The following is a 15,843-nucleotide window of genomic DNA, read 5'->3' as shown; positions in this document are numbered from 1 at the left end:
AGAGAGAGAGAGAGAGAGAGAGAGAGAGAGAGAGAGAGAGAGAGAAGGAAAATGACCTATACAGACAAAACAAATTGATAGACGCTCTTTTTGTGATGGCAAAGAATTGGAAATTAAGGGTATGCCCATTAATTGGGGTTTGACTAAATAAATTGTGGTATATGATTGTGATAGAATACTAGTGTGCTATAATAAATGATGAGCAGGATGCTTTCAGAAAAAACCTGGAAAGATTTATATGAACTGATACAAAGTGAAGTGAGCAGAACCAGGAAAACATACACAACATTGTGTGACAATCAACTATGAATGACTTAACTATTCTCAGCAATACAATGATTCAAGACAATCGAGAAGGATTTATGATGAAAAATGCTATCCATCTCCAGAGAAAGATCTCATGGAGTCAGAATGCAGATTGAAGCAAACTTTACATTCTTTATTTTTCTTGGTGGGTTTTTAATTTTTCTTTTACAACATGACTAATATAGAAATATGTTTTGCATTACTACATGTATATAGCCTGTATGAAATAGCTTGCCTTCTCAATGAGGCTGTAGAGGGGGGAAGGAGAAAATTCAGAACTCAAAATTAAAAAAAAATAATTGTTAGAAATTGTTTTTACATGTGATTGGAAAAAAAGAAAATATATACATTTTTCTTCCTTGTCTCAATACATCACTTTTAAATTCTTGCTATCTCAAGCTATTCTTTACAACACTGCGGCATGTACCTCAGCATCTAGAGCAGAAATTTCTAACCTGGAGTTGGTAAGCTTGTTTTTTGTGTTTTTTTTAATATTTTGACAATTATGATTAAATATAATCTGTTTCCTTTGTAGTCCCATGTATTTGATTTTACAAATTTAAGAACATTATTCTGAAGAAGGTATTCATAGGCTTTGCCGAATTGCCAAAGGGGCCCCAAAAACAAAAAGATAAGAACCCTAGCTCTAAAGCATCCTTTTTTTCATCCCACAATTATTATGTGAAGAATATAGTGCTGCAGGAAATAAAGTTTCAATAATAAGGGACATTTATGAACTCTGCTTAAAGGTGTAAAGCACTTTATGCCCTAGTTCATCTCAAGAACAGACTCTTGAGGAAGAAGCTGCTATCAAACTCATTTCCTGACCACCAGCTTCCACTTGAGAGCAGGACAGGAGGGCTAAAGACTGTCATGTTTCTGCAGTACAAACAGTATCTTAGTTATGCAATGTCTATTGCTAAGGACCTACAAGTTGAAATTATCATTGTGACTCAATTATTCCTTAAAATATCCTGTTTCTATCAACTCATTAATCTAAGACTGAAGACAAGTAGTTTGGCTTCCTATATGTCTGGGAAGTGGGACCATGCAATTTTTCATGGATTAGCTTTAGAGGATCATTGTGATGATTACCAGGATCACAAAGTAATTAACATTTTAAAATTAAATTTTAAAATGTTAATTAAATTTTTTTTGAGGCACAGTATGTTCTTTATGCACAAAATCCTGGAGGGGATAAGGAACTATAAACACTAACAATAGCGACTAGAAAGGGGAAATGATCTGTAGGATATGGGGATGGGGGGCCATGATCACACACTAGGTTTATGGTATTGTCCAGAGTTGGAGCTACTGAATGTGGGTAAGATGGTCCCGGAGTTTTTGAGAGAAAATTGTACTGGGACTTGGTGAATCCCCACCCCCAAGAGGAGAATGAAAGCACCTCTCTGTTAACCTGACTACTACAACAGAGAGGTCTGTTGTTTTCTTTTCTTTTCTTTTCTTTTTTTTATTAAAGCAATCGGGGTTAAGTAACTTGCTCAAGGTTACACGGCCAGTTATTTCTGGGTGTGGTGCTGAGTATCTGAGCCCGGATTTGATCCAGGTCATCCTGACACTGGAGCTGGTGCTCTTACTCGCTGAGCCACCTGGCCACCCCAAGGTCTGTTGTTTTCCAGGGGGCATATGTCTAAGGTATAGCTCAGATCTATGCAAGACTTGTTCAAACCAGCAACTTCTGGTGATTTGTTTGAGCCAAATGACATGGCCAGAAACAATCTGGAAAGTTTTCTTTTTCAAGATTCTCTTTCAAAGATTGCAAAGTCTTGGGCCTGAAATTGAAGACCAAAGGGGCTTGGATTGTATCTTTATAACCACTGCCCTTTGAGGGTCAGGGATGGAGGGAAAAAATTATTTGGGAGGTGACTGGCTAGTTAAGGTGATGTTGTTTGAGAATGGGATTTGGATTTCTGGATAATAATTTAAAATTTAGGAAAAGAACCCTTTTTAGCAGGGATGGTATGTTCATAATAATGTATCTGTCTGGTGTTTTGCAAATCAAATCTAAAGATCTTGAAATTTAGCAAGGATGGGAAAGTGAGTTTGGGTGTTACCGTAAAGAGGTTACATTCAGGGTCTGCTGTGTCCAAGTACTGCCTCCCATACCATAGTCTCCAGCTGGGAAACTGAGACCAGGCTTTGCTTCCTTATACAATCCAGGATTGGAGTAAGAGCTGGACCTAGAGCCAAATGAAGTCCTACCCTCTATCACAGCTCTGGGTAAATTAGAAGTAATATTATGAGAAGACTCTAGAATTGGCAGGAATAAAATAATGACTTCTTGCAGATGGGATTTTAGCTGAAACTTGAAGGAAACCAGAGAACCTGAGAAGCAGGGACAAGCAGGGAGAGACTTCCAGGCATGGCGGACAGCCGATGCAAATGGACAAAGGTGAGAGATGGAGTGTCATATCTAAAGAACAGCAAGGATCTTAAAGTATATGTAAGCAAGATCACTGGAAAGGTAGAAGAGGACCAGGTAATGCAAAGCTGTAAAAGCCGACCAGATTTTTATATTCGATCCTGGAGGTACAGGGGGCCCCTACAGCTTATTTGAATGGGGTGAAGGGTGACAGGGTCAGATCTGTGCATTGGGAAGATCAGTTTGACAGCTGAGTGGAAGATGGGCCAACTCAAAGTCTACTGTAATATCACAGGTGTGAGGTTAGGAGGGCTGGCACCAGAGAGGTAGCAGTGTCAGAAGACAAAAGGAGGTTTATCCAAGAAAATAATAATAGTTGCCATGCATATAGCACTATACTCCATATACTGCCCCTTAGGCATTGTGCTAATTGCTTTACAATTATCTAATTTGATCCTCACAACAATCCTGGCAGATAGGAGCTATTAATATCCTCATTATATAGATGAGAAAACTGAGGTTAAGCTAGTATCTGAGGCCACATCTGAACTCATGTCTTAATGATTCCAGCTCTAGTGTTCTCTCTACTTAGCTGCTTCTAGATGTATTATGAAGGTAAAATTAATAAAACTCAGTGAGGGACTGAATATGAGGGTAGAGAAATAATGATGAGACAGGTGTCCCTAGGTGATCAGGGTAATGATAGTGCTTTCAACAGTAACATGAAGGTCCTGGTAGGGGAGAGGATTTTGGAGGAAAGATGATGAATTCTCTTAAAATTACTATGGGATTTCCATTTTGAAATGTCCAATAGGCAGTTGGAGATGTGAGCCTTGAAGTTAGGAGAGAGGTTGGGGTTGGACAGAGTGTTCTAGAAATAACTGCAAAGAAATAATCATTGGAGCTGAGGAAATCACCAAGTAAAATAGGTTAGAAGGACAAGAGGGACCAGGAGAGAGCCTTGGAAGACAGCCACAGTTAGCAAGTATGACACAGAAAGAAATCTAGCAAAGGAGACCATGAAGGACTCAGATAGGTGGGAAGAGAACCAGGAGATGGTATTCAAAAGCTGGAGAGAAGAAAGTATAAGGGAGAAGAAACAAGAGTAGATTCAATTGTTTCAGAACTGGAGTAATGGTTGCCTAGGAAAAGCAGCTAGGTGGCCTAGAATCAGGAAGACTCATCTTCCTCAGACACTTACTAGCTGTGTGACTCTGGGCAAGTCACTTAACCCTTTTTGCCTCAGTTTCCTCATATGTAAAATGAGCTGGAGAACGAAATGGCAAACCACTCCCGTATCTTTGTTAAGAAAATCCCAGAAGGGATCATAAAGAATCAGACATGATTGAAAATGACTAAAGACTACAGTTATGGATGGACATCACATCCTTTCAGCCATATCACCCAGGGCCATGAATGAGGATCAATGTTGCTTTATAGTCCATTAATAAATAAATAATGATGGCTCTGGGGAGTTTAGCACTCTGAGGAATGCTGTGATCTTTGAAGAAAACCTTGCTTCCTCCAGCGTCCTTCGTACTTCCCCATTCTCGGTGTTATATACCCCTGGGCTGAAGCATACACACATAACTCATCAATGAGGGCATGAGGGAAACAGAACTTTAGTGGAGAGCACACAGAGACTTAGTGGTAGAGGTGAGAGTGAAGGCAAGACTTAAGGCATCTTTAAAGGCCTCACTCTTTTCAATCATGCTTTCTCTGCTGTCCTGAACCTTTCTCAAAGACATAAAATCATCACTAAGTTTTAAATTTTGGACCATGTCCGTGATTTTATCAGTGTCAGTCAATCAGCTAACATTAATTATGTGCCTACTAAGTGTCAGATACTATGCTAAGTCCTGAGGACAAAAAGAAAGGCGAAAAAGAATCCTTCTCCTAATGGGGGAGACAATCCATAAACAAATCTGTACAAACAGAAAATACACAGGATAACTTAGGGGTAGTCCCAGAGAGAAGGCACTAAGATTAAGAAGAAACAGACCTCCCAGTGAGGAAACAACCTCTACCAATGAAGATAAACCCCTCTGCAGCTTTCAGTTTCAGAGAGAGTTCCCTAGGGCCATACATCTAGTATATGTCAGTGTCCGGGCTGCTCTCCATTCTCTACACAAACAGTACTCTTATCCATCTGATTTTTTTTTATTATTTTTCCTCTGGCCTTAGGGCAAAAATGATAATGTGGGGAGAGAGAGACACTGGCAGAGTAGTTCTGATGATGGCAGCTCTCTCCACCTCACCAGAGGCATTGGGGGGCACACGCTCACAATGGGCAGAAAAGCATAGTAAGACAGACATGGGGTTCAGACATTGGTGTGCAGAATTCACTGCCATTATCTTCCTTCTCCTGTCCTTGAGATCGCTAACTCCCATGTAGATCATGTGTAGCAAAGAGCCACTGCCAGTTAGCAGATTGAGACTCTCAGGCTTCCATTAGGGATGGCTGGGGCTATCAGCCATCTGAAACTGCCAGAGCCCTGAAATGTGGGGAGGATCTATGTTGATTCTGAGACCTGTGATTAACAGCTGCTCCTACTCTGACTGAGCTTGGGCAAAAAGGCAGAAGACTGCATCACTCTCTATTCTTGGTTCAGTCTACTACCCAGAGTGGATCCCAGACCTTCAGCCACCTCATTATCCTTTTTCCATGAGCTGGATGAGGTGCATATAGGAACTTCTCACCACCTTTGCAGAGATCATAGGGTAAGTGGAAAATGGTTTAGGACATGGGTCCATATAGGAGTTTTTTTTTTTTAGTTTTTTGCTATATTCAATAAATTAAGTGATCATGGTATGATGTGAGGGTCTGAGTCTTCTGAATGTGAGACATCAAGACCAGAAAGAGAAAAGTCTAGCCATAAAGTAAGAACTCCAGAGCTACAGACTTCATATTTTTAATTATTTTGAATAATATTCCATATCATCCAATAGGTTTTGGACCCCGCTGGTACAACCAACTTAAAACCATAGACTTTGCCAGTCCTGACCCCTCTCCCCTACTCTGTCTTTGAATTATCAGCCTTGGGACTCAGGGAAGCTATTAAGAATTCAAATCAATAAGAGAGTAATGCATATAGTCAGGTTACAACAAGAATAAAAACTCAGCTTGTGAAGTTTCACTGTAATTTAGATATCTGCAGGCTGAATGGCCTCTAGTGGCCAAAGGGGTTACTGCAAATTTTGGACAGACAATCTATACATGTACTGGGGAGCTATGCCCAGAAAAGCACCAGCTGGTGGGCAACTCAGATCTTATACTCCCTTGCTGGATAAAGTATACAGTGACATGCTGCTTTTCTGTAGACTTAAGAGAGGCAGCATTCAAACATATTAGGACTAGGTATTCTATAGTGCCCACTATTACAGTACTCACATTATATTACAGTAAACCTAAGATCAAGTGGACACAAAAATACTGTTAAAAATGAGCATAAAATCTACTGCACATATACAAATTCTGCTCAATAGTCTGCCAAGGCACAACAGTGTTGGGTTTGGATGTACTTTTATGAACTGTGATAAGTGGACAGTCCTTCAAGGCTGCCTCTTGACATTAACATCTCATTTCATAGGAAATTACATAAATGACCAAACTAATCATGCATAAGACCCTCAGTTTTTCATCCCTTGAGATTATAAGGGGGTGGTAAGATAGATTATATTGTTCAGCCTAGCCTTCTTTAAGATTATTTGGTGGTTTCTGGGCGTGGCAACACACATGCTGCCAGATAGTGGGAGAGGCTGAAGCTGGAACATCACTTGAGCTCAGGAGTTCTGAGGAGCAATGAGCTAAAAGCAATCAAGTGTCTGAACTAAGTCTGGGACTAACATGTGAGTGAGTTGGCTGGCTAAGGAGAGGAGAGCCAGCCTAGGTCAGAAATGGAACTCTTGTGCCAACAATCAGTGGTAGAAACAGACCTGTGAGTGGCTGCTGGACTTCTAGCCTGGGTAAAATACAGCTGGATAGAAAGACAGATGGACACAGATAGATGATAGATAGATAGGTAGATAGATAGATAGATAGATAGATAGATAGATAGATAGATAGATAGATAGATAGATGATATGGTACATAAGTAGTTAGGTAAGTAGATAGATGGCTAGATAAGATAGATATGTCTGTATATATACATACCTATAAATATATGCATATATTATGCAAATATATACATACATTTGGGTATATATATGTTTATAGCAACTATATATCTCTATATAAATTTATATAGCAATATATAGTTTCTGTTTGCCTCAGTTTCCTCATGTGTTATATATATATATATATATATATATATATATATATACTTGGCACACAAAAGGCACTTAATATACATTTGTTAACTAATTGATACAATTCCATATTTAAGTTTGGGAAATAAAGCCATTTTGTTCAGATCTTGGATATATTTCAGGGTATAAGGACTCATTAAAATACTCAAATTAAAACAAATTGGTCACAATCTACCTTTCTGGTCTTATTTCCCACAATTTCCTTTAACAAAAGCTTTTTGCTTCCATCAAACTTGGCTTACTCACTGTCCCTCAAATCTGCCTTCTACTTTGCTCTCCTCCACCCCTTTGGCCATACCTACCATGCTCCCCTGGCTGTGATTCCCTTCTCCTTAACCCTATTTGCCCATAAAAATTCTACTTGTTTTAAAAAAAAGTTTTCTTTCTAATTTAACTTGCTTTAGGAACCCTTCCCTGGCCCCTTCAGCTGACACTTATTTCTCCTTCACATGAAATCCTCTAACAGGACCATGTCATTCTCCTGAACCTTCTAATTTACTATTTTACTGAACTAATTTACTGTGTTAGAGGCAGCTAGGTGGTACAGTGCATAGAGTGCTGGGTCTCAAGTCAGGAAGATCTGAGTTCAAATCTAGCCTTAAGACAACTGATGTGTGACCTTGCTGGTCTCAGTTTTCCCATCTGTTAAATGGAGATAATTACACCTATCACTCAGGATCACAGTGAGAATAAAATGAGATAATATTTGTAAAGTGCTATATAAATGCTAGCTATTACTATTACTAATAATAATATATCTCTTTCAGTGTCTATATCCTATCTGTGATTTCTGGATCTGTGATTTCACTGGTGTAGAGAATTCTTCATATGGAAACCTCCCCTATTGCAGCACTAAGAAGCTGTCAATTTAGTTTAAATATTTATGAAAGTCCTACTATGTACTGAGCACGGTGCTAAGTGCCTGAGGATTCACACAGCCAGTGCTGTGTGTTTCGGAGGCAGGTCTCAATGCCAGGTCTTCCTGATTCCAATGTCAGCCCTCTATCCACTATGCCACATTATCCATGAAATCACAGGTCCAGACCCCAGCCCATTTCCCCAACCATTTGATTCTGGAGTCATGAAGTACCTACTATGTGAAAGCTACTGGATATAAAAGTGCATGACTCAGACTGTGCTTTTAAGGCACTAATCTGACAGGGAGAAAAAGACAAGTACACAAATATATATGGCACGAGGAAGGTTGTTTAAAATGGCAAGAGATTAGGGGAAAGGGTTACGAGAAATTCGAGGAGGAAAGATCAGTTTCAGTTGAGGAAGGGTCAGGGCAGGCTTAGTGGAGGAAGTAGCATCTTAGGGAGACCTTGAAGGAAGGAAGGAACAGCAAGTAACCAGTAGCACTGAACTGAAGCCCATCACATGGATCAGATTCTATCTTCAGGACATCTCAAGAAAATCTCTCCCCGGCAGTTCTCAGAAACCTAAGCTTCCCTGCCCCTCCCCCAAACCTCAGAATTCATCTGCTCTTGTCTCACGCAGGTCTGCCCTGGGGCCATTTGAATCTGCTTCATATTTGGAGATCTGCAGCAGTGGGAAAGGGCTTTTGCCTCCCACGCAAGCACTCAGGCAAAAAATAAATTCAGCTTAACACAGACTTATTTATGTAAGAAGCAAACAACTCACACCTGAGCCCAGAGACAGTCAATACAATTCCCTTTCCCTCTCTAGGGGGGCCTACCAAACTCAGGGACCCATATAATTCTCTAGATTTATTTGCTAATCTGCTTGGAGGGTCTTAGAATGAATCACTCCCCCAAGTTATGAGACACATATCCCCCAGGTCTCATGATCTGGAGGAGAGGGAATGGAGCAATTCATTCTAACAATCTTCACCTAGGAGCAGTAGAAGTCATTGTAGACATGGGGCCAGAGTGGGAATAAAGTCACTAAAAATGGAGGTGTAGAAGGAAATAGAAAATCAGTCGGGTGTCTTTGTCAAGAAATCCCCAAATGGGGTCATGGAGAATCCCATATGACTGAAACAAATAAACAACAATAAATCTGATAATCTGACAATAGAATGAGAGAGAGACAGAGACAGAGAGATGCATATGTAGGGATATAACTATATTTAAAGAGACATAGATTTTTATATTTTATTTTGCAAGCAATAGGGAGCCACTGAAAGTTTTTTTTTTTCAACATAATGATCATAGTAGTATCTTGGAAAGATGACAGGTTGGAACTATGCCCCAAGAGTCACTAAACTGTGCATACCTTTTGATTCAGTGATACCACTGATAGACCTAAACCATAAGGAAATCAAAGAAACAGGAAAAGGACACATTGTACAAAAATATTCATAGCAGATTTTTTTTTTGGCGGTAGCAAAGAATGCACACTAAGGGAGTACCCATCGATTGAGGAATGGCTGGACAAAGTATGACATAGTAATGTCATGAAATACTATAGTATGTCAAGAAAAAAAGAGATCATCCCCAAGACACTTGGGAAGACTTAGTTGAACTGATGCAGAATGAGGTGATCAAAAAGAAGAGAGTAACTTATATTTTAACATTAATATTGTAAAAATGAATGATTTTGAAAGAATTCAGAAATCAGATCAATGCAATTGTTGACCAGGATTCCAGAGGACTGCCAATAAGTCTCTCCTGACAAAGAAGTGAGAGATTCAAAGTGAAGACTGTGGCATGCATTTTTGGGTATGATTAATATGAGAATTTGCTTTGCTTGACTCTCCTTAATTGTTATGAGGGTGTTGTTTAATTTTTTTCTTTTTTTCAAGGTAAGAAGGGAGTTGGGAGGGAAAAATAAATTGCATAATAGTTTAAAAAATAAAATTTAATTTTGAAAATAGGGAGTTGGGAAGAAGAAAATTGCGTAATAGTTAAAAAAATAAATGTAATTTTGAAAACAGGGAGTTGGCAGAAAAAAATAGTTGTTTACTAGTTTAAAAATAAAATATAATTTTGAAAACAGGGAGTTGGGAGGAAAAATAATTGCTTAATAGTTTAAAAAGCAAAATTTAATTTTGAAAACAGTAGTGACAGACAGGTTAAGGAAAGAATAGACCAGAGAGAGGGAGAGCATTGAGAAGGTTATTACAAAAGTTCAAGTGAGGGTAATAAAGATATACACTTGTGTGTTTATAGTGAGAAGAGAAACAAGACCCTGGATATGAGAAATAGTGCCAAGGTAGAATCAATAAGATATGACTGGCCAACTGATTAGATAAAGTGGAAAGATCTAGGAGGTCTAGATGAGGAAAGGGTCAAAGATGATTCTAAAGTTATGTCTGGGAGAGTGAAAGGGTGGCAGCGTCAAAAAATAAATTGAAAGGAATAAAAAATTTAGGGAATTGGGCATGTTTGTGGGTAAAGCTGATGAATTTTGTTTGGGGATAATTGAGCAGGGTTTACTGGTACAATATCTTGGTGGAGATATTTAGCAGGTGGTTGAAAATCCAGTCCTAGGATTCTAGGCAAAGGGTGGAGGTGGAAATATGATTCAGGAGTTAACTGATAAAGAGTGATAACAGAAACCATGAGAGTAGATGAGATCACCAGGGAGGGAATGGCAAGAAAAAGAGGGTCAAGGTCACCCATGCTTAAGGGAGTTGGAAACAGATGAGGCAACAGCAAAAAGAAAAAAAAAACCCAGACTAGGAGAATTCTGAAAGTCTAAAAAAGAGGATGGAGTAAGTCAAGGGTGTCAAACGTTGACCTCCCCAGGTCCATGAGGATAAGGCCTGAAAATATGACACCAGATGCTTTGGTTGTTTGTTGGGGATGGGAATCAGACTGTAGGGAACTAAGAAATGCATGGGTAGTAAGGAAGCATGAGGTTCTGAAGTTTCATGATGAAGAGAAAGAAGCAGATGAAGGCATGGAGGGGCCAAGGGAATGTATTTTTGGCATAGGGTCACAAGAACATATTTTTAGGCAGAGGGAAAGGAGTCAGCAAAAAGGGAAAGATATCAGAGAAAGGATGTAATATTTATGAAGTAAGGTGATGGAGGAGATGGAAGGAGAAAGGGGTGAGGATACAAGGTAGAGGGATCAAACCTAGTAAGTGCCACACTTTCCTCTGACTCTGGAGGGAAGGAAGGGAAAGCAGGTGAGGATATCAAGAGTTTAGAGGAGTAGATGACAGGAGTTGATAAAGTCCATAACAATTAGCCACAATCTTCTCAGTAAAAAGACAGGTGAAGACACTGAGAGTCAGGGAAGAAAATGGGAAGATGGAGACTTGGGAAGAAAAAGAATAGCCATGGTAGGAAAAGTCATAATCAATAAGCAACTCAAAATGACTGCTATGCTGCAGTGAAAATTTAGTAGAAGTCAGAAAGCAAACACTTTTCATTAATTCAGCCAGTATGGTTTTTGTGATAAGGGAAGGTGGCAGAAGGAACCCTGGGTTGTGGGTTAGCAGGGCAGAGAGGATAGTGATCAGGAGAAAAAAACCCAAAAGCCCAGAGAGTTCATTATCAAAGTTAGGGAACCCTGTAACTTCCAGTCAGATTGGTCTATCCTCTTTCATTTCTCCTTTCATCCCTTACTCAATATTTCAAGCATGACATCATCTACATTTTTTTTGCTTAATTTTAAATTTTAATTTAAGGATTTCTTCTTTTCCTTTCTCTCTTCTCTCTCTTTTCTTTGAGAAGACAGGGGACTTGGACTCTGGTCTTGGTACTGGAAGATTCCATTCATCTCAGACAAAGCACTTAACCCTCTGTAAGGTCTAAGTTTCCTTATCAGTAAAATGAGGTTATTGCATTAGATCAAATCTCTGAGGTCCTTTCCAGTTCTAAGGGAGATAAAATCTTTAGTAAGTGCTTACTATGGACCAGGCAGTGCCTTGAGTACTAAGGATAGGGATACAAGGGAACATGACAACCATTGCCCTCAAAAACCTTAGTCTCCTGGGGGAAGATAACACATAAATACATAAAGAAAATCTGGACAACAGGAAAAAGGGGACCAGATGATGACAGCTTGGGAGAAAGGCTACTAGCAAAGAGATGTACATGTCCAGAGCAAAAATAAATCTATGGGTGAAGTGAGGATGGTTGGGTTCCTTCAAGAAATGGTGCTCCAGGCTAAGGACCCACAAAACAGGAGAATGGGCTTCAGAAAGAAGGTCTACCAAGGTGGGAAAGATCAAGTAGCATGGTCCTCTTTTCTATTCCTCCCACGAGACACTCTATCTCTTGACTGGATGAATTTTCACTGGCTATCCCCCATGTCTAGAATTTGCTTCTTCCTTATCTCAGTCAGTCAATAAATATGTACTAAGCACCTACAATGTACAGAGCAAGTAGGTGGTACAATAGGTTGAATTCTGGACCTGGAGTCAGAAAGACTCATCTTTGTGAGTTCAAATCTGACCTCAGACACTTACTAGCTGTGTGACCCTGGGCGATTCACTTCACCCTGTTTGCCTCAGTTTCCTCATCTGTCAAATGAACTGGAGAAGGAAATGGCAAAGCAGTCCAGCATCTCTGCCAAGAAAACCCAAAATGGGGTCACAAAGAGTTGGATACCATTGAAAAACAACTGAATAACAAACAACAAAATGTACCAGTCATTGTGCTAAGCACTGGGAGATACAAAGGAAGGTAAAAAGACAATCCTTGAGCTCCTTCTAATGGATAGACAACAAGCAAATATATACAAACAAGCTGGATCCAAGAGAAAGACGAAATACTCAAGAGAGAGAAGGAACAAACGTTCGGAGGGATTATACATCTTCTAGCTTCCCTGCTCTCCTTCAAGTCTCAACCAGAATCTCATCTTCTACCTGAAGCCGTTCATGATTCTCCTTAATGGAAATGCATTTCTACTGTTGCTGATCTCCCACTTATCATATGTACGCACAAAATAATGATGATAATAATAATCACTAACCTTTATATAGTCCTTACCATGTAAGAATTTTGTAATGATCATCTCATCTGATTCTCATAACAACACTGGGAGATTAGTGCTATTGTTATCCCTATTTTACAGATGAGGAGCCCATGGCAAACAGTGGTTAAGTGACTTGCCCAACTGGCAAGGGTCAGAGGCCACATTTGAACTCAGACCTCCCTGGCTCCAGGCCAAACATTCTGTGCACTACGGTGCCACCTCGCTGCCCATATATATCTTATTTGAATATACTCATTTGCATAATTTGATTGTGAGTTCTTAGAGAACAGGGACCGCTTTTTTTGCTTAGCACAGTGTCTGGCACACAGCAAACCCTTAAAAGTCTGATGATTTAATTTGGATATTTATAATAGTGAAAATGACTTAGTCGCTCAAAGTCATCCTTCAAACAATGTTGCTATTATTGTATACAGTGTTCTCTTGGTTCTGCTCATTTCACTCTTCCTTATTTCATGGAAGTCCTTCCATGCTTTTTCTAAGATCATTGAGCTCATCATTTCTTATACTTGACCTACAGACTGGTTTCTACAGTTGGTCATTGCCCTCCCCCCTTACTTCCTGCCTCTATTATACACATAGAAAAAAGTCAAAGAAAGCCAAAAGCCAGCGGAAGGGGAAGAAGAGAATGAACATGTCAAAATTAGCCATTCAGAGGGTTATTGTGGGTCTTCATTACATAATGTCTCCATGGTATTTTGGACTCCTAAGAGATGGGCACTGGGTCAATTTAAGATATCCTAAGTGTTGCTACCATGAAGGCTGGGGAGCTGGTGATGTGGTAATAGGTCATGTTTTATGTAGAAGAGACATAATTGGGAGTCTGAAAGTCTTTCGCTCTAAAACAAAAGTGTCCTTCCAGTGTGAGACTTTCCATGCATGCAAATCAGTCCTTTTGTAAAGTCTTGGTTTGGGTCCCCTTTCACTCCTTGGTTACAAGTCATGGGAAAGAATATTCTGCAACAATCATTGGTCCTTCCTGACCACATAGAGAGAGGGCTCTGCTCCACCATCCTCCCAAGGATTCTATGAAAAACAGAATTCTGAACTGTGGTTGCAAAGGAGAGTCAGTCCCAATACCCACTCACACATTCAACATCAGAACTACTGCCATGTGAAAAGATCTTAAGGTCATCACTTGCAGGATGAGCGAGTCATAGGGAAGCAGATCTCTGGGAAACATTGTCAGAGAAAATATTTACTCCATTTGGGAAAAAAAAAACTAAGAGGTGAAATAAAGTCTTCTGAGACTAAACCCTATTTTGTTTGTGGTGATATCAGAAGTACTTTGAGGTTAGTGACACTTCCACACCTCAAATACAACAATGATAGTATCCAATATCAAGACCATTTGTCACTCACCATAACAGTAGAAGAAGGTGTAACTAACCCCATGGGGGTGAAGGTCATATCATCAAATGCTGACATGTTAGCTGCAAGACAAGAGGAGATTTGAAACCATAAACACCAGAAAAACAAATGGAAATTATAGTTTAATGTGTAAAAAATATAAAGAGGGAGAGTATTTTGTTTTGTTTTGTTTGTAATTAGGTTTCTCCATTGCAAGAAAATAAAGGGACAGTTTACAATCCAATTAAGTTTCATTAAATGTATTTTCTCAGGCAAATCAGTTTTCCAACATCTTTTGCTGCTATGTTCTTCTACAATAATTCTTTTTAGAAAAAAAGAATGGTAGCAATTTAAGTAAGAAGGTAGAGTCAGCGTTTCATTGTATTGGGTTCAGAAAAATACAGATATTTTCTCTCTCTCTCTGTCTCTCTCTGTCTCTCTGTCTGTCTCTCTCTCTCTCTGTCTCTCTCTCTCTCTGTCTCTCTGTCTCTGTCTCTCTGTCTCTCTCTCTCTGTGTCTCTGTGTCTCTCTCTCTCTGTCTCTGTCTCTGTGTCTCTCTCTGTGTCTCTGTCTCTCTCTGTCTCTGTCTCTGTCTCTGTCTCTCTCTGTCTCTCTCTCTCTGTCTCTCTGTCTCTGTCTCTCTGTCTCTCTCTCTCTGTGTCTCTGTGTCTCTCTCTCTCTGTCTCTGTCTCTGTGTCTCTCTCTGTGTCTCTGTCTCTCTCTGTCTCTGTCTCTCTCTCTGTCTCTCTCTGTCTCTCTCTCTCTCTCTCTCTCTCTCTCTCTCTCTCTCTCTCTCCCTCTCTCTCTCTCTCTCTCTCTCTCTCTCTCTCTCTCTCTCTCTCTCTCTCTCTCTCTCTCTCTCTCTCTCTCTCTCTCTCTCTCTCTCTCTCTCTCTCTCTCTCTCTCTCTCTCTCTCTCTCTCTCTCTCTCTCTCTCTCTCTCTCTCTCTCTCTCTCTCTCTCTCTCTGTCTCTCTCTCTCTCTCTCTCTTTCTCTCTCTCTCTCTCTCTGTCCACCATAGGCACACACACACACACACACACACACACACACACACACACATCTAGAACCTAGAAGACAATAACAGGACTCTAAGTATACTGATGAAATCCAAAGATGGCCCAGGACCTCAAAGGCCATCTAGTCTTATCTATGTCTAAACAACAATCCGCTCTGCAATATAACTCACAAGTGGTTATCCAACCTTTGTTCTCAGTGTCTAATGAGGGGTAACCAGTCACCTCCTGAGGCAGTCCTGAATAGCTCTGATTGTTAAGAATTGTTTTCCTGACTCCAGGCCCAACAACATCCAGCGCTTATAATTATACCCTTTGGGGCCATTAGAACAACTCTTTCTCCTCACCTCCTCCCCCCTCCCCACTTTCTATATACACACAGTCCTTCAAATGCTCTTAACTACAGTTAGTAGGTCCCTGCTCTTCTCCATTTTCTTCAGCAGATTCTCATATTCTTTATCCCAAGGTCTTTCTGGCTGTCCTCCACTGGACACCCTCCACTTAAACAATGTTCTTCCTACAATATGGCAACCAGAAATGAATACAATAGAGATGTGGTCTGACTGGGG

At 40.0% G+C, this 15,843-nt stretch overlaps 1 protein-coding gene across 5 annotated transcripts in view; it reads right to left on the bottom strand.

The window, feature by feature from the left end:
* The window catches only part of SLC4A4 (solute carrier family 4 member 4), a 419,170-nt gene that overhangs the window by 62,292 nt on the left and 341,035 nt on the right, over positions 1-15,843 (bottom strand). For all 5 annotated transcript variants that reach the window (XM_069091658.1, XM_069091663.1, XM_069091665.1 and 2 more), the window contains one exon: positions 14,272-14,342. In XM_069091658.1, the coding sequence (XP_068947759.1) occupies positions 14,272-14,342 (71 nt within the window). The remainder of the gene's footprint in view (positions 1-14,271; positions 14,343-15,843) is intronic.

This window comes from Petaurus breviceps, unplaced genomic scaffold, assembly GCF_028583685.1.
Source record: "Petaurus breviceps papuanus isolate PSGF00001 unplaced genomic scaffold, PetGlider_PUasm1.0 126, whole genome shotgun sequence".
NCBI lineage: Eukaryota > Metazoa > Chordata > Mammalia > Diprotodontia > Petauridae > Petaurus > Petaurus breviceps.
The sequence above is the reverse complement of the archived record's forward strand: the minus strand, read 5'-3'. Positions and strand labels throughout refer to the sequence as shown.